This window comes from Ctenopharyngodon idella, chromosome 11 (genome assembly GCF_019924925.1).
Source record: "Ctenopharyngodon idella isolate HZGC_01 chromosome 11, HZGC01, whole genome shotgun sequence".
Lineage (NCBI taxonomy): Eukaryota > Metazoa > Chordata > Actinopteri > Cypriniformes > Xenocyprididae > Ctenopharyngodon > Ctenopharyngodon idella.
The window spans coordinates 8,321,286-8,340,883 of NC_067230.1; the positions used below are offsets into that span (position 1 = coordinate 8,321,286).

The 19,598-nt window shown below is 37.4% G+C and overlaps 2 protein-coding genes across 10 annotated transcripts in view; one reads left to right on the forward strand and one right to left on the reverse strand.

The window, feature by feature from the left end:
- srgap2 (SLIT-ROBO Rho GTPase activating protein 2) overlaps nucleotides 1-10,899 on the reverse strand; it is a 97,979-nt gene extending 87,080 nt beyond the window's left edge. Inside the window, exons 1-3 of one of the 6 annotated variants that reach the window (XM_051913121.1) lie at nucleotides 10,762-10,899; nucleotides 9,743-9,864; nucleotides 9,419-9,612 (exon numbers count right to left, since the gene is read on the reverse strand). In XM_051913121.1, the coding sequence (XP_051769081.1) occupies nucleotides 9,419-9,485 (67 nt within the window). In that variant the 5' untranslated portion in view covers nucleotides 9,486-9,612; nucleotides 9,743-9,864; nucleotides 10,762-10,899. Of the gene's footprint in view, nucleotides 1-9,418; nucleotides 9,865-10,327; nucleotides 10,733-10,761 lie in introns of those variants that run through there. The other 5 variants (XM_051913120.1, XM_051913122.1, XM_051913124.1 and 2 more) reach the window with 5 other exon arrangements.
- Nucleotides 10,900-12,077: 1,178 nt separating this feature from the next.
- On the forward strand, nucleotides 12,078-18,913 carry fam72a (family with sequence similarity 72 member A). Of its 4 annotated transcripts, XM_051913033.1 has the most exons (6): nucleotides 12,078-12,241; nucleotides 12,612-12,805; nucleotides 12,927-13,004; nucleotides 13,743-13,867; nucleotides 17,172-17,300; nucleotides 17,512-18,913. In XM_051913033.1, the coding sequence occupies exons 2-5, from the start codon at nucleotides 12,660-12,662 to the stop codon at nucleotides 17,264-17,266; spliced, it is 444 nt and encodes a 147-aa protein (XP_051768993.1). In that variant the 5' UTR covers nucleotides 12,078-12,241; nucleotides 12,612-12,659; the 3' UTR covers nucleotides 17,267-17,300; nucleotides 17,512-18,913. The 4 variants fall into 4 exon arrangements, 3 of the variants coding, with proteins under 3 accessions (XP_051768993.1, XP_051768992.1, XP_051768994.1); XR_007932682.1 differs by having other exon boundaries at nucleotides 13,743-13,991; nucleotides 17,172-18,913; XM_051913032.1 differs by having other exon boundaries at nucleotides 17,172-18,913.
- Nucleotides 18,914-19,598: the final 685 nt, after the last annotated feature.

Consider the following 19,598-nt stretch of genomic DNA (forward strand, 5'->3'; position numbering starts at 1 on the left):
AGGCCAAGAAGAAAAGAACAATAGAATAACAGAGACCGCTTTGGTCCTGCAGGTCTACACAATGCTCTTATTGTTGGTCCAGAACCACGGCAGATCTGGAAAGAAAGGAGAAGGAGAAAGAAAAGACACCAGCCCTCTCCAAAGACTGTGATCCTGACTCATGTTGCACATTCCTACAGGTCTCAGGTCTGTTGCTGTGCGAGACGTGGACCCCATTCTCACAGTGGATGGGTTTAATGAGTGGAGGAACTGAAATGTCCTTTGGCCAAACCGAGTAGAATATGCTTCCTCATTTTAATAACTTCTTGTCTTAGAGGAACTCCACAAAGTCAAAGAGATGATGTTGACACGGCTCGATGCGATGAACTGGCATTCTGATTTTGCATATACGGACAAGCTGATGGTGGAATGTGTCCGTTGGCGGTATGCAAATATCAGCACAAATACCAATAGATTCATTCAAACTGAGTCACTGTTCAAGCTGACAAAAAGCCAAAGACAGCCATCTTAAAGAGACAGATTTCCAAAAAAAAAAAGTGAAAATTCTGTCATTATTTACTTGGATTTCTTATACCATGGAAGACAAAATAAGTTGTTTTGAAGAATGTTCATGCTGTTCTATTTTGTATAATGAAAGTGGATGGGGACCAGCTCAAAAAAATAAAAACATCATAAAAATTGTCTGATACATTCACTATATTCCAAATATTCTGAAGCCTAAGGGGCCGGTCACATATCGCATCTAAAAACGTGTGGAAAGTGCGGCCGCGTAGCTTTCTCCTCTTTTTCACAAGCGCTTGTGCTCCCGTGGTGTCTGTTGTTGCTATGCAACCATGAACTGCGCTCTCCATGATGACGAGGAAGTATCAGCAAAGGATTAATTGATTTCTAGCCCTTGATTCTAGCCCTTGATTTCAGCTATGATCAGCTGTTCGGCTGAGCTTTCGATGTTGTTACGGATAGGCAGAAACTGATAGGTTGGTTCTTGTCACATGACCTGCGGTGAGCTTGCGGCATTCTGAAAAGTTAATATGTTTTTAATCTCGCCGCAGCATAGGAAAAAAAAACGCCTGGAAAAAACGAGCGCACCGCATGCGCATAGCTACTGCGTCGCTTCTATTATGAGCGTGCTTGCCGCGCGCCTACATTTAATATAACGAATTTGTGCGCGCAAAAGATGCGATATGTGAATGGCCCCTAAATCAGCTTTGTGCAAGAAATACATTAAAAGTAAGTTATTTGTAAAAAAAGATATGGTCACCATTCTCTTTCATTGTATGGAAAAGAGCAGCTGGACAATCTGTTATAAATATCTCCTTTTATGTTCCACATAAGAGAAAAAAAAAGTAATATGGGTTTCAAAAGAAAGAGGGTTAATGATATAATTTTTGTTTTTCAGTGAACTGTGAAGGTGAACAGACAAGAAGAATTCTTAAATATATAATATCTTCTAACATTAATGGATGCCTACTTTAATTATCAACTTGTGCTCCAAGACTCTTCGTTGCGGAAATTATACATCTTCAAAAGAGGAACTAATGAAAAACAGCCACATCTGTGACAAGCAATCCATAATTAGCACTTCTTAAAATGTGAGCCCCTTCCTGCCTGGCATCCTCCAATCAGTACGGCCGAAACATAAGAGAGTATATCCAAAGAGTGCACTCTGACCTCCTTTATTTGATACCCTCTTTAAATTTAAAATACTGACTGAGTCAATGCTTCAGGTCTTAGAGTTAACATCACAGTCTGTTTTGATGTCGCCGACTGGCACGTGTTCTCCTGCCATGCATAACGCAAAGGTCCACTAAAACCAAGACTGCCCATTTCAGTCTGACAAAGAAGTAGAAAAAATGTAAATGGTTTTCCACTTTGCAGGCTCTCTCCAACCCTCCCCCACACCTTCCTTTGGCTGAACGCCGGGAAAGTGCTTGATGACTTTACCGTGCCTGTTTGAAGGTCTGCTGGACTTCAGGACATTTAGCATGGACTGACAGAGAAATCACATTATTTAGTCCAGCGTTACCCATAGGGAGGGAGATGAGCCATGAAAATGAGCATGTGTGCACGAATTGCATGCTTGCTAACATATTTAAGAACAATGAAAAGAAAGGTAGTTTGGAAATAGCTAGTCCCTGAGCACGTTTATAAGTGGAAGCAGGTTCATGATGGAGTGAGTATCTTCCCTTGATCTTCATCTATAAGTTTCTGATCCAGCCTGGCAGAGCATTTACATTCGGATTGGGAATCACCTGGTGTTCATTTGTTACGGAGCACAGCGGAAGATTAATTAGAGGGAACAGAAAGTCGATACAGCCATTTTCACTTCCACAGTAAATTATGCTGATGCAGTACAAACAGAATAATTGAGTTTTGAGGGGTGTGATTTCAGTCTCTTTCCTTCCTATTCTGTGTCAGGTAACAGTTTGTGCATCTAACCGTGTGCATCCAGCGGGATCGGGCATCTGTTCTCAATTATAGCCTTTCTGTTGCGTCCACAAACATTATGCTGTGTTTGTCCATTGGTTGATCAAGGGAACCAAAAATGTCCCCTGCATCTAAAGGGAAAGAGGCATTTTAGTACATAATGGCCCGGTTTCACAGACAGGCCTTAGCCTAAGCGAAGATTAGGCCTTAGATCAGTTAGGGCATTTAAGTAGCTTTTATAAACATGCCATAGAAAATAACATTACTGGTGTACATCTTGAGACAAAACAATGGCACTGACATATTTTAAGATATGTCAGTACAAGTTGCTTTCAGTTAAAATGACTACAATATGCATTTTAGTCTAGGACTAGCCTAAGCCTTGTCTGTGAAACTGGGGGTATAGCTGTTGTAAACCAAGCTGATTAATTGGCTGAATAAAAGGTGACTGCAAGTGTGAGAACTACCAATATGGTATGAGAAAAGCTGCAAAAACAACTTCCAGCAAGAATGAGTGACCTCTGTTTTACGGATGTAATTTGGCTTACTCCACTAGTTATACAATCCTATAAATAAAAACTCAGATCAGGACCAAGCAACAGGGTGTCCTGATTACAGCAGAGGCCTTCACTCTGATCCAGGTCAACTCCCTCAGGGCTGGTCCTCTGACAGGAAGTCCACAAATCGGGGGTGAGTTTCCAATTCAGAGGCACACAATAGCAACAATACGTGTGTGTTGTTCACTATCTCCCCTTCCTTCTCCTCTTCTTCCTTAAACAAACATCCTTCCTGGGGAAGATTATTTCAGATCAAGTCAGCATTTCCACATAAAGTACATTTACATACTGCATTCTAGCGCCACATGGGCACATCACCCATTCCTCTGACTAATTAAGCGCTAAAGTGGAGCGTCTTGGCTGGAGCGGTAGCCACGGATCAATGCTGGCCTGTTCTAATTGAGGCACACTCGTTATGGGAAGGGTATTAAAAAGGACAAGAAGAGATTAGTGGAAACGTAACGATTTGTTGCTGCTGCAGCGTGGGTAAACAAAGGCTGATGCAGAGCCGTAAACCTAAATGACTTGCTCATCATCGACCTTGCAGATTTACTGAACATATTGGAAGGGGTGCTGCCGCTAACCAAAAACTAACCAAGTCTTGGAGTGACCAATGCCATTTCAATGTGACCTCCAAAGCAATATCTAATTTAATTGGTCAAAGGCAATAGATGCTATTTCTTCAATGGATGATTTTGATACCAGTTGCTGTTTTTTTTTTTCTTTAAGCAAATTTATTTGTTGTTTATTTGCTCCATAACAGGCCAAACTAGTCTTAAACAAAAAATATCTGTAGCCATTTGAAATCAGAGCAACCACTGCATTTTAATCATGATCCAAATAAAAATGCTACACACATGTAGCATGAGCAGTTTTTTTAAATTTAAATTAGAATTAATTATACAATTTAAAGTAAAAATAGAATGATCTGACTTTAGATTTGTGAAATTATGCTTCATAAGACACACCTGCACAAAACGAAAACAGGAAAAAAAAAAATGAACATGCAAATTCACTCTCTGACAGTAGGTGGCACTTATGGAACAGCAGAAATATAGCGTTTCTTTGGGTACTGCCAAAGACTATAGACGGTTCACTCCTATTAGTTACGAACGGGAGAAACTGCAAAACGCAATATGGCGTAATACGTCAAAAGAGCTGCTGTTAGAAGCTCTGGTTCCCATAGAAACCGGAGACTCGCGCTTAGGACTGCACATGCGCATTGGCTCGGCTAGCTTTAAAAAAAAAAAAGCTTTTTTAACGCTATTTGAGCATAAGAAACAACATTTATGGGACATTTCATGTCAGACTTTGTTGATGATTTGAAACGTGTTATTTAATTGTGAGTTCGCCAAGCAGTTTTTGAGATTTCAAGATTCCCCCATTCAAACAGATAGGTCTTGGATGCCCGAAATAGCTGCCCGGAGGTGTTGCAAATATGGCCGCCGAGTGAACAGACATTCCTTGAAAGGGACTTTGGTAACGCTGTACACATATCAGCACTGCGCTTATAAATACTACTTTATACAGATATAAGAGGAAAAGAAAATGCCATTGAAACTTTTCTGAAGACAACCAGTTTCCTTCAGAGATAAATTCATATTATAAACCGCCAACCCCAATTTAATATTTCTATTTTTCTTCTTATATCTTGTGCATCATGAACAGTAAGTTTGCTGTGCTTGTTGCCGCGTCTGTGTTCTCTTCTTTGTCTTCACCACGTTCCGTCTCTGGCCTGTTAACGTTCTGTTTACAGGCTTCATAATATTTTCACACAAATTACATTTTGAGAAATAATTGCAATGCAGTTTGTGCGTAAGTCCGAAAAACAATTGCCGATCATGTGTTTGGAGCAGAGACTGGCTGGTTACGATTTAGTGCCAGTCGACCAGTGCATCTCTAGAAAACAGGTTACGCCACAAGAATTATTTGCACTCACACAAATGAGACCTCATCACACCCCTAATATATAATATATTATATACACATATACATAGTTACATACATATGTGTGTGTGCAAACTGATGAACAGATCCTGACAATCTTAAAACGTCAAATATCAATTAATCACCTTGCTCTATATATCACTCACAAATGTTAACACATCCTTCATGATGTCCCTCATTAGATCAGCCTTTGCATCTTTCAGTCTCCTCAACCAATCAATATCTTAGCCTGTCTGCTCAAAGCTCCGAACAACTGTGTGAAAATACACCTCACTGCTAATAAAACCAAGTGAAGGTTTTCTCATTCCATTCCTTTTTTTGCCAGATAAAGCCAGCTGCCTGGGTTGTAAAGACTCCACTATATCGCTTGTCTGCAGAAACATATGTCACAGAATGAGAAATGAGCAGTCAAAGAGTGAGATCGAGAATACAGAGGATGCCATCCAGAATATAGTACGAACCTGATCAAAAGCAATGGTCTGTTTTGGGCCTTACGTGCAGTGAAACTGGATGAACATAGTCATTACTGACATTCAAACAGGGAAACGTGCGGAAATACGCTGAGAGGGAATATGTTAGTAGGCTTTCACACCCTCCCCCAAAACACCAACATCAGCACTTCAAACAGAATTCAACAGCGACCTACATACATACACTTCAAATCACTATTAAAATCAATTAATCTGCAAAAATCGCCTGCTCTAATCCATTTTGCACAATATGGCTTCTCTTGCGCAAACAAGGAGCAGCCATCTATAAATGAATGAAGGAAATCTATCTTTAAATCTTCATTATAACAATGTCTCAAAACGCTTCTAGTTCTTTATGGCTAAAAATGCATCAGGCACAGAGTATAATGAGGGGTAAAGCACCTTCCAGGACTTTCTTTTTTTATTACCGATGCCAATTAGTGCAGACAATCATGTTGTTTCCCACAGCTTCAGAAAGCTCTTAGTCACTTTTCAATTGCTTGACAGGCTCACTCCCCATGTCTGAGGGATTATAGCTACATTATTCAATCCTTCCATCCAGCTGTGGTGAAATGCTGTACATTTCCTGCCAGTCCTCGGAAATTCAAGCCCAGTGTTCCATCCCTCTCAGTTCTTTCAGGTAAGAGAAGCTTATACCTGAGCCTGAGTGAGTCTTTGAGTTGAGTTTCATTTGTGATTCCTTTTTAAAACATCTGAATGGAGAACCAGAGTTGTTGAGATTTGCAGAGAAGAGTCAGACTGTTGAGATTTTGTTTACCTGTGGCCTTTGGATTGTAATAGCTTAAAGGGTTAGTTCACCCAAAAATGAAAATAATGTCATTAATTACTCACCCTCATGCCGTTCCACACCCGTAAGACCTTCGTTCATCTTCGGAACACAAATTAAGATATTTTTGTTCAAATCTGATGGCTCCGTGAGGCCTACATAGGGAGCAATGACATTTCCTCTCTCAAGATCCATTAATGTACTAAAACATATTTAAATCAGTTCATGTGAGTACAGTGGTTCAATATTAATATTATAAAGTGACGAGAATATTTTTGGTGCGCCAAAAAAACAAAATAACGACTTATATAGTGATGGCCGATTTCAAAACACTGCTTCAGGAAGCTTCAGAGCGTTATGAATCAGCGTGTCGAATCAGCGGTTCGGAGCGCCAAAGTCACGTGATTTCAGCAGTTTGGCGGTTTGACACACGATCCGAATCATGATTCGATACGCTGATTCATAACTCTCGGAGGCTTCATGAAACAGTGTTTTGAAATCGGCCATCACTATATAAGTCATTATTTTGTTTTTTTGGCACACCAAAAATATTCTCGTCGCTTTATAATATTAATATTGAACCACTGTACTCACATGAACTGATTTAAATATGTTTTTAGTACATTAATGGATCTTGAGAGAGGAAATGTCATTGCTGGCTATGCAGGCCTCACTGAGCCATCGGATTTCAACTAAAATATCTTAATTCGCGTTCCAAAGATTAACGAAGTGTCTTACGGGTGTGGAACGGCATGAGGGTGAGTAATAAATGACATTATTTTCATTTTTGGGTGAACTAACCCTTTAAAGGAATAGTTCACCCAAAAATGAATGAATCATTTGCTCACCCTCAAGTTATTCCGAACCTATGAATTTCGTAGTTCTGCTGAACACAAAAGAAAATCTTCGAAATATCTTCTTTTGTGTTCAGCAGAAGACACAATTTGAGGGTGAGTAAACGATGACAGAATTTTCATTTTTGGGTGAACTATCCCTTTCATTTACAAGCACCAACTCCAGGGCTTTGGGAATAAGAACACAATTTTGATGGAAAAACTGTATGTTTCGCATCAAGCTGATGTTAATCAATGATAATATAGTTAGAACTATACGCAGCTTTGATCTGTCTCTCTCTGACTTCTCCAGTTTCAGATTTTCTCCTCATGTCTGGTTGCCTCAGCACAGAAATGGATCACCAAGCAATTACTGCTTCCTCTTTCTGCTACTAATTCATGACAGATTATTTAGCCAAATCAGCGATGTTTCACTAGGCACGGCTGCTTTCGAAATCTAGGCCATTTTTCAGCATGTGCCCTTGCAATTCCTGAGAGAAGAAATCATGCTTATTATTGTTTCTTTCCAGTTCCTGTCAGCTCAAGATTATTGAGCAAAATGATCTACAGGCATGGCAAAGTAATTGGGATTTGCTTGTGGGGGAGGCTGGGGTTAAAATTGGCAAGGGAAAGTGATATGACAAAGCATCCAGAGAGAGGAGCTGGAGGAGGAACAATAGTGTCAAATTAATATCAGGTTTACAGATTCAAATTTATTTTATAAACTGAAACACATTTTGTTCTTCCATGAGAGCAGTTCAATGTGTTGGACATAATGCTTCATGAGGATGAGAGTGAAATTATTATTTAACCTCTTTAAAATGCAGTTAAACAAAAGATTTGTAAAGCTTTGAAGCAGTGTTTTGAAATCGGCCATCACTAGATATTGTTGAAAAGTTGTTATTTTGTTTTTTTGGCACACAAAAAGTATTCTCGTTGCTTTATAATATTAAGGTTGAACCACTGTACTCACATGAACTTTTGAGTACCTTTCTGGATCTTGAGAAGTTTGGTGACATTGCTGTCAAAACTAACCCTTTATGATTATTAACTTCATTTACTTTTGGCCTGGAATCAGTATTTCAGGGAAAAAAATTCCCTGAAACTAAGATGGTTCACTGGTCTTAGCTGGTTTAATATGGTTTCCCAGTCTAATTATTGGGAAAGTGACTAAAAACCCCTCTAAAACCAGCCAAAAGCCCAGCATACCAGCTTTTATGTGAATTTTCACCATATTTCCATGCAAAACTTGCATTTAGACACCCTAAACCAGGCTCATGTTCTGTTTAGCAATATTTATATGTCACAATGACCTACTTGAAAAAAAAACTTTCTAAGATGAGAAACTCACTGACTCTTATTAAAAGACATTTTCCCCACACTCAGCAGCAACAGGCAGGGCTGCTCAATTGCTCTATTCAATGTGCCAGTGACCGGGCAAATACACAAAAGAGCAGGCACACATAACGGCGTGAATAATATGATAGAGAGCTTCACTAATGAAGTGCATCATTCAATTCGTCTTTAAATTAAAAACAGCTTCATTTTACTTCATCGGACAGATGTTTCTATGGGAACGGAACCCCTTCTCGTGAGACAAAACACGAGATCATAGTGAGAGTAAAGAAATACGCGCCGTGTAATGTTACAATAACTTTACAAAATATTAAATTTCTTCTCAAAAACAAGAAAACATTCACTCGGCCTTCAAACTAACACTTTAAACTGTCACCACCACAGCGTAGTATGAACACCATGAGGTTACAGACATAACCGAACTGTCACCAAGCATCACACCTTTGCTTCATCACGCAAGCTGCCAAAACACAACAGTTTTCTGTCAGATAAAACTCAAAACGGCTTTTAAACGTGTTGCTTAATCCCTGACCTACTGTAAAACCTCAATGTCAGCCAACCTGACGTATTCCAAAAATTAATGTTGAACAGCACCACACCAGCTCGTATAGAGACACGCAGGGCAAAAGAAAACGCCCTGCCTTGTCTATACGTACAACCTACACAAGCTGACTGAGGAAAACAATACAGAAAAACAGCACAAACGCCACACAAATAACATATTAACACCGTTTTGAATAGTAAAACCCAGTTAAAAGGTTTGAGTTAGTATGTATTGACAATATCTCTTCACACACAACACAGGCGACTGACTGACTGACTGACTGACCGATCGCACATCTATCATTCCGCTTGGACACATTGCCACATGTGGAGAAGAGCTAGCATTGTTTCTCACAAAGGCGAATAAAAAGCTTATTTCTACGGTAATACGACTGCGTATTGTGCTCATACACGAAAATTGTGCTCATACATATACACTGTAACCTATCAAATACAAGCTACACAATAGACTGCATATTAGCGACACATTTCACTTACCTTTAACTTGCGTTTCATATTCGGCTATAATTTCCTTGTCCTTTCGGAATTTAGCCGGAGACGTCATATTGATCAACGGAACAAGTCCTGTCAAAGCGAGTAACACCGCAGAACAAAAGCCTCTTCGTCCGCACTTCGTCTACAGATATCCAGTGATTATGTAGGTATGGAAAACAGGGGATGGGTATTGTCTCCTGTCGATGATCAATAACGCCGCATTATTAGTTGAAGCTGCTGCCGTTTGCTTCCTAGGTAAAATATGTCCGTGACAGCACGAGAGGAATGAAGCAAAAACAGAAGAGTTTCATCCCACCGTTCACTCACACTGGGTCCGCGCGACTATACGCAGCGCCTTCAAAAGTTTCAGCCTTCCTCCAGCGGTCAGACGTGCGAGTGAGTCTTCTCAGTGCAGGATGAAGGCATGGATTAGACTTCCCAGCATCACACTGCACACACAGGGCAAAGAAAAGTTCACTGGATCAGGTTTCTAAAGGCTAGTTCCTTCCAGTAAACTTCCTCATAATATTTTCGTTTTGTTTCATTTGTTTAAAAACAGACGTCCTCCTCAAAGCTCCTCTTTACAAACAAACAATTATGAAAAATGTAAACCGACGCACATTAAATAGATAAATGTGAAATTGAAATAAAATATTATTCTGATGTGACAATGTTTATTTTCCTGTATGATAAAAAACAAGAACAACACATTGTGTCTACTGCGTGAAAAAGATAAAAACACTAAATAAACCATTAATAATACACCATGATTAGTCTTCTTTGTAATTTGCGTAAGAATTATTTAGCTGTCAGCAAAATAGTTTCCTGTAATTTCATCAGTAACATTCTCCAAAGACATATGTGCCAAGATATTTCACATAACAATATGACATCAATTAAAAAAACACATACTTTTCCCTCAGTGTCATAGGTGTGGAGAATCATTCTGACATGCTGCCATTCATGATTTTATATCTAACATGATCAGAGAAAATGCAAATAACCAATCCTGACAACATAACTGATGTCACAGGATAGGAAACCCTCGAACAAATGTGTCCAGTATACTGGAGGTTTGAAAAGATGATGTTAAAGTCTAAAAAGAGACTCCAGGATAGAGGTCGGATTTTAAATTATTAGTCCTAAAATGAAAGAAACTATGTGCAACAAGAGGGAGTTTGTCGAGTAACGTGATGTGAAAAGCAGAGAGGCCCCTGGAGACTCTCTGAATAGTTCTGGGCTTTCCTTAAGGAGATTCCTGCATTTCATCCGGAGAATTGCGGAGGTTTCTCGTGCCTGATGCGCCCGTATCATATACTGCTGAACTGATTCGATAAACCACTTACCTTAAAAGGCGATCTCCATGTCTAAATTCGAGTTTCATTTACCAGATTTCTCCCTCAAGACTTACTGTTACGCTATTCTCTGAATTTTCCCAAACTCAAACCCCGCCTCTTTTCATGGAAGTGAAAGAACAACCCCCCTCCATTGTCATTGGTTACAACACACGAACACGACATGAACCTATCAAATTGCCAAAAGACACATTTCTGAGGCATTATTATTGTTTTATCTCATAAATTCATCACATACCGCAGACTTAAAAGGGTTTGAGTGAATGAAATAATTTAAAACATTCACCCAAAACTAAAAATGTTAAGAATTCTTTTTTTTCTGTTTTATTTTATTTCCGTTAATTTAGCCTATGTCGTCCTTGTGTTCATAATAAAAAATAATAATTATCAGAAATTATTTTTGTCGATGCCTCTTTTTCTAACATTCCTCTTTTTGTTGCGATGTTTGATTCATGAACAAATCCTTCTCGTGAGTCGAATCTTTTCAATGAATCGGTTGAACCGATTCGCTGAACAGGTCTGAACAATTCTTCGTTCACAAAGCGAACAATTCACGGATTAACGAGTTGGTTGAAGTAACCTACGCGAACTAAGTGAAATGGTTTGCTTAGTTAAAAGGGACAAGAATTATGCTCTCTTCAGATGTGACAAAAAGTATTTCCAAGTGTACTTGTGTGTCTTGCTCCAAGCTCAATTGGAAGCTTCTTCACTCTTTACATACACCTTTTCGCAGGGCATTTAATTAATATAGTCTAGCGAGGAAGGCAGCAACAATTTGAAGCACCAAACAACTCACTGACCCAGTGAACTGGATCTCTTGCGAATCACTTTAATTTCTTGCCGAGTTTGTTTTAAATACATTGAAACATGCAAGCTTTTTAGCCAAGAGATCTAAATGAATATTATTTTTAATGTAAATTCAAATCATATTTATGTTTTAAATAAATTTGTGTCGAACTGAATCATTGCTGCAACAAACTGAACTAGAGCACGTGACATCAAAATAAACATCCTTATTAATAAGACTGATTCGAAATAAATGTAATAAACAGCAACATGTCCCCACATATGGCTCTTTAGGAGCATACAATGTGCCGCAACAGGATGTCAAAGACCACGTGATGATAAAAGAATCACCGAATCGTTTTTGAACCAGCTCTTTGAAACAACTCGCTCGAAATTTGCGGAAATGAGTCGGACTTCCCCCTCGCTAGTGGTTTTGGCACTGCAACCAATCACCTAAGGAATTTGAGCTGACCAATCATGTGTTAGATATGCTAATTTGGAACCAATCAGCGTTAGAAATCAGGCTGTTTGAAAATATTTCAGGAAGTGAATATCCGCTTTGACGCGGACGTAAACAAACGTAGCTTAGCAATCTATTCACTGTTGTAACGACAGAGAGATTGTATAGTAGTACAATGTATTTCTCTGCCGCCTAGATCTAGAACGGTCTGATATCCGATAACAGGTAAGAATGGTTTTATGGCATGCTTGGTAAAAAACTAGTTAATATTTTAGTTAGCAAGCTAGCTTTCTAATAACAAGAAAGGTACAGCTCTTCTGTAATCTAACAGAAGCGAAAAATTACCTCTAGGAATTACTATGATTTACATCCGTAATGTTAATTTGAATGGCTTTTCCGTTTTTGTGATCAAACGACTCTTGACTTGGACACACTGCTAACGTAATACAGGTTAAAAAAAAAAAAAAAAAAAAAAAACGGGCTAGAGCTAGCTGGCTAGACAGGTGTAGGTCGTCATAGTCCGACTGTTGAAACATCTACTGTAGCTTTCCGTTTAGGTTCTGACTCTCTGTCTGATCATCTCTGTAATCAACAGGAACCGCGTTTGGTTAGGAGCTTTACTTGAGAAGATCTCAACTCAACAATGTCTACTTCAAATTTCAAGAATAAGTGTGTGACGCAAGTCAACTGTGTATACTGTGATAGTCTGCTGTGTATGAGGGGGATGAAAGCAGTACTTTTGGCTGATACGGAAATAGAGTTGTTCTCAACCGACATACCCCCAAATAGGTGAGGCTTCCACGATCAGACATCACTCAAACCTTTCAATACATATATAAACATGATCATGATATTCTGTTTGATGCTTATTATAAACATAAACAAGTCTGTGGTGTTTTTCCCCATTTAGGACAGTTGATTTTGTGGCAAGCTGCTATTCTACTGAAAGCTGCAAATGCAAATTAAGAGACATTGCTTGCTTGAAATGGTAAGGAGATCTTCATAAATACTATAACTTTGTTTTTACTCAAAGTGTCTATAGTGTTTAGCACAACTAGTGTTTGGAATCATTAAGTTTATTAGTTACAAATATGGTTATATACACTAACGTTGAAACGTTTTGGGTCAGTAAGATTTTTTTAAAACACTTTTATTCAACAAGGATGTATTAAAGTGATGAAAAGTAACAGTAAAGATGTGTAATTTTACAAAAGATTTCTATTTCAAATAAATGCTGTTCTTTTGAACTTTCTATACACCATAGAATTCTGAAACATGTTTCAGAATTTCCACAAAAATATTAAGTAGTGTTGTCAACATTGATAATTGTTTCTTCAGCAACAAATCAGCACATTAGAATGATTTCTGAAGGATCACGTGACACTGAAGACTTGAGCAATGGCTGCTAAAAATTAAGCATTTAAAAATATTAAAATAGAAAACAATCATTTTCACAATATTAGGTTTTTTTTTTTTTTTTTTTTTACTGTATTGTGCATTTTAAAAATATTACCAACCCTAAACTTTTGAACAGTAGTGTATTTGCCTTATATTTACACTGTATCATATTTAGATTCGCAAGTTGGCTTCAAACATGTTGTTTTGCCCTTTTAGCTTTTAGTTCTTTGTTTACACTGAGCCATTTGCTGTTCTGTTTCATTGTGTCTCACAAAGCATATGAATCTGGTGTTTTTGTCTGTCTCTCTGGCTCTTTCTGCACGTTCAGTGGGAATGTTGTGGGATATCACGTGGTGGCCCCATGCAAGCCCTGCTTGCTCTCCTGCAACAATGGTCACTTCTGGATGTTCAACAGTGATGCTGTGTCCACCATCAATAGACTGGATGCAACAGGTTTGAGACATCTGGTGTAAAAACACTGTCTATGCCCACTGCTTATGGTCAGACAGCATTTGCATACCATTGTTTCATAGATTATCTGCTCATATCCTTCAAAGATTCTATGTAAACACAAAAGGTTTGTAACAGACTTTGACAAAACTTCTTCAAACATTTACAAATCTGCTTGAAGAACAGTTGCGTCTATGTTTTTGCTGTTTTTGGCTGTTTAATGCTCAGTAATAAACATTGATTATGCATGGATTGACTCACACTAGTGAAGGTTTTTATATGCAGGTGAAGCATGTAAAACAAGTTGTGGGATCTGAAAGAACTGTATAAATGGTTGTCAAATAAATCCTAAAAAACAGTTCAAGGCATATCTTCTGATACAAAATGTTGAAAGCTTTTTTTTGTGTGTGTGTATTTGGTCTGTCACTAAAAGGAAATTTTAAAAGGTATAAATCTTCAATAATTGAGCCTTTTACCTGATACACTTTGAGGATGTCTTTATTGCAAAAATAGTGTGCCAGGCTAGTCTTTTAACTTTTGTTTTGTTTTGTTTGTTTCAGAAGATGTGCCTTGTACTATAACATTGTCATAACTGATTGAAACCCAGCCAAAAAGCACCTTAAGTTTTTTTACAACACAAGATGCTGCCAACTGATCTTTCAACTGAACTTTCGATTATTGTGTAGTGTAAGTTGGGAAGCAACTGTAAGCCAACCTGTGAATCACTATTAGGCAAGATAAGTTATGTTTCATTTCATGTGTATTTAAGATGAAATTAAGCTTAACTCAAATACACCACCATTCAAAATTTTGGGGTCAGTGAATTTTTTTATTTATTTTTAAAGTAATTAATACTTTTATTCCAGCAAGGATGCATTAAATTGATCAAAAGTGACAATAAACACATTTAGAATGTTCCAAAAGATTTCTGTTTTAAATAAGTTCTGTTCTTTTGATCATGTGACACTGAAGACTGGAGTAATGACTGCTGAAAATTCAGCTTTGCAAATCAAATTTTTTCCCTGTATTTTTTATCAAATGAATGCGTTTTTTGGTGAGCATAAGCAATTTATTTTAAAAACATTAAAAAGCCTTACAGACCCCAAACATTTGAACAGTAGTGTAAAGAACATTTGTGACCCATGCTGGCAGAGTTGAGTTATTTCCATTCTCTATTAAAAAAAACCTTCAAAGTGATATATGATTTGTTAGAATCTGACAAAAAATGATTGAGCTTGAAGTAGATAGTCACAAAAGTCAATTTTGAGAAAAATCGAGTTAAAATCGAGTTTATGGAAGTTTTCAGAGGGTTCCAAAACAAAATCACCTAGGAACCCTACCTTAAAATCCCTTGTAATACCACCAAATTTAGCACAAACCTATGGAAGCCCGTTTCCGCCACAATTGAGTAAAAAAATATAATTCTGTAAGTCATAATAATGAGAAACTTTCTCGTAATAATGAGAACCTTCTACGCATGCGCAGAGCAGCGGAGCAGAAGGGCGTGGCACGCTAGCGACATCCGCTGGTCAAAGTCTCGTAAATGCGAGAACAGCAAACATGGCACGTTATGCAAAACAGTTGTTTTCGTTAAAGTAATCTACAAAGTGCAGTCTATCTATATTATCATAAAATAACATCAGTTATTAGAAATTATCAGTATATCTTCAATACTTTTCCATGCGCACGAGAAGGTGGAACGCAAAGTGGTTTCCGTGGTAACGGTGGAAACTGTTGCATGAACGCGACGGTTTACAAAACAATGAGATTAACGAAGGAATATGACATGTATTCGTTAAGTTTAAATGCAACGTCTTCATAAAATGTGTGGGTTTATGAGTTAACGTTAACACGTATTTCGCGGATGAGTCTAGGCTATTTGATGTGCAGGTTTGCCTAGACAAGGCGCTGGAAAGCTTTTCTAATATAAACCGGGTCCTAAAGCACTTGCCCAGTCATAAACCTTCATTCCAGTGATATTCCTACAGAAAACACCTTTTAAGATGTTTATGACTCATTAGAATGTATGCAAAAGACAGCTTTCCAGGTGAAGCGTTCTTTAACAGACTTGGATATGTAGGTGTGTGCTGTCCTATCATTCCTCTATCTGTTTGAAATCCATAGATCACCACTTTGTGTTTCTGCTTGTTCATACACAAAAATACGAATGAATGTTACAAATGAATAAACGACTATATCCCGTCTCATAGGCTACTGATAATTTACCAATAATGTTATTTATTTAATGATATTATAGATTACACTTTTGCAGAACGTGCCATGGTTGCGGAGTTATCGCATTTGACCAGCGGATGTCGCTAGCGTGTCACTGCTCCGCTGCTTTGCGCATGCGTAGAAGTTTCTCGTTATTATGAGAAACTAAGTCATTATTACGAGAAACTTTCTCAATATAATGAGATACTAAGTCATAATTATGAGAAACTTTCTCATTATGACTTACAGAATTATATTTTTTTTACTCAATTGTGGCGGAAACGGGCTTCCATACAAACCAAGTCAAAACCCATATCTATAAGAAAAATATATATATTCAACTTTTTTTTTTTTTTTTTCCATGATTCCACAATTGTTTGATTAACATTAATGAAACAGACCGCCTATATTAAGACCTATCAAACGGATCTAATATAATGTTACACATCAGATGATTTTCCCCAAGAGTTAACCAAATGGTCACTTAAGACACAACTGATAATGTTTGCGTGAATACTCACCTGAAATACTGTTTTTCTGTTTGTGTGTGTATTGGGATCGTGCCCTGTCTGAGGCGTCTTTGTGCGCGCTTCGGATCTGTTAGCGCGAGTAAGTTTTTTTTTTTTTTTTTTTTTTTTTTTTTTTTTTTTTAACATTAGCATGAGTTTGAAAATCACATTTCATTGGTTCAGACTCATGCCATCGAGAATTCACTATGAATATTCACAAAGTTGGAATGCTGCGCTTAAAAACGATACCAAACTTGATATCGACTAGTAGTTGAGAAGCGAGCAGAGAAAAATGGCATTTTTCATTGTCAAAAGAAAGGTAGGCTGTGTACAAAAAACATACAAGTAAAGATACTTTTAGATGTTTAATTGCTATTTGGAGCATTGGGATCGCTAGACGAGGGCTTAATTTTTGTGGAAACTTTAATTTCGACCAAAAACTGACATTTTTCACTTGTTTTGCCTGTAGCTCAAAATCAGCCTGTGCGCATTCCCACTCATTTTGCCAGCACGGGTCACATATTTTGGACATAGTGTTAATAAATGCTTCAACTATAAATAGTACAAATCTGTCTCTTTCACAGGGCAGAACCTTCTGCTGTGGGGAGATCTTCCAGAACTGGAAGACAGCGATGATGAGAGCCTGGACAGTTTCTCAGAAGAAGAGTACCTCAGATAAAAATGCTCACGGCCAAAGGAAGTAGACTCTTACGGTAGCGAACTAGTTTGCTTTCACTCACACAGATCTCCGTTTAAAGCACATTGTCTTGTCTTTAGCTGACTGGGAAAAGGCAAAAGATCTTTATCGTAGCTTGATTCATATGCATTCTTTTGCTATTTTCTTTTAGCATCTTCTCAGACTAGTTTAAGTATTTCAGAGTGCCACTACCAAAGAAACATGTTTCTGTTTTCTTTGCTTTACAGTTGCAGTAGCACAAAACATGATGATTGGACTTTAAGTTTTATGATGTCATCCTCATGTGTCTTATACAACATTCACAAATGTTTCAGTCTGTTCAAGATGATTAACAGCAGTGTTACTTGAGGTGTTAATACAGGTTATTTGCTGTGGTACTAATGCAGATTGTTGGGAGGCAACAAAATGCTACCCAGCTAGACATTTCTTTCCAAAAAAAAGATGGATTGATATATAGATACAAGTCTAGATGGTTTTATAGGAAGAAATGACAGACATTTACCATGTTTTAATGGTTTACCAGTATATTTCTCCATTTCAATTGAATTTGTAACGCATATAGTCCCCTCAAGATGGATATCAGTTGGCATAATTTTGGTACTAATAATTTTGTTCTAAATAAGGTTCATCCCTGCATAGTTCTGTCTTTGATCTAATTATTTTCTATATTTAGATTTTGTTTTTTTCACAGCTTTGACATTTGAAGTGGCACAAAATGACTTGGCAGCTTTAAGTAGAGTCGATAGGTCTCAGCTCATTGACATTTGGCATTTTAACAAATTTAATTTAACATTTTTTACTATGGTACTTTGCTTGGCACACTCTTTTCAGTTAATGCTGTTTTCAGTTATTGATTTAGTGGTTTAAAATCTGTACTTTCTTGTACTCCAGTTATGTTTCACTAGGGCAATCATGAGAAGATGTGACAGGAAAAAATCTGCGCTTAATTACTGTAGACGAAATTCTGTATGACACTGTGTGACATACTGGATGAATAATTTAAACTTCCTGATTTTGTTTTTTTCCCATGGAGATAACAAAAAGATTCACATCCTCTTCTATTTGTATTTATTTACAAAGACATGTTAGAAGTTTTTCCACAATCTTGTTTACCATTTCACTGTGTAATGATACAGATTTTCCAGTCCAGTATGAAGGCTGTTATGCCCGCTGTAAACGTCTTAGTGCAACATTTTATGTCATGTTGTATTGAAGGTTGGATTTTCAGTAAAAAACAACAGCAAAAAGAATCAACAACCACTATTGTGATAGCTTTCAGGTGTAGCATTTTTAGGGGTTGGCTCTTTTATGCCTTGAAGCGATCTTTAGTATGCATTTACTGTATGACCAAAATGAAATGAAGATAAAAAATATGTTTTTCATTTTAACTTATTAAGAGGATTTATTTGATTTAAGTTATCAATGTTTTGAATGTATTTATTAACAGACATGATACTGTATTTATACTGACATGATTTAATTTGCGCCGAGTGAGGATGGGGAAAAGAAGAAGAAGAAAAAAAAAAAAAACGTTTGTATACTTTTGATCTGCATTGACAATATGTTGTTGGTTTAAACTTTGGGCTGTTTTGTATGCTGAATGTCTTGATATTAAATTTTTAATGTGGATATACCTGTGTACATTTTCTTGATGCACCAAATTTCATTACTGTCATTTTAAAATATTAATACTCATGAATTATTTTATGTCAGATCAAAACACTACTGTTCAAAAGGTTTTTTTCTTTTTCTTTCTCTCTATAATGTTAAAATGACCCAATAAATATATTTAGATGTCTTCAGAATGTAAAAAGAAAACTTATCCTGACAAAAATCTGTTTACCCCAATATGTTATAAAAATATTCCTTGGATCACTGTGTCCACTAAAACAAATAAACATAAATATTCTACCTTTATTTCAACCATTAAATCCATTTTGGAGTTCAGACTGGAGTACTAGACCAACTGGGCAACCAGACAAGAAAAGCAATTGTCAGAAGTGCAAAAACAGCAGCTACAATGCTGACACAAACGCAGAACTATTTTGCTGAAATGGCATAAACCTTGAAGCAATCGCTTCAATATTTTTCAGATTCACCTCTGAGAAAGTGGCTAGACAGAACAAGGAAAAGCCTACAGTAACTCACTAGAATCCAGAGAAAGCAACAAAATACATTTGAACATCCAGGGAACCCCTTTATCATGGTCTGACTGGATTTTCTTTTTTAGCAGACAGAAAAAACTGGAATGTTTTATATTTCATTAAACCACAGATGTGCATATAGGACAAAGATTGATTTTAGAGCAGAACTA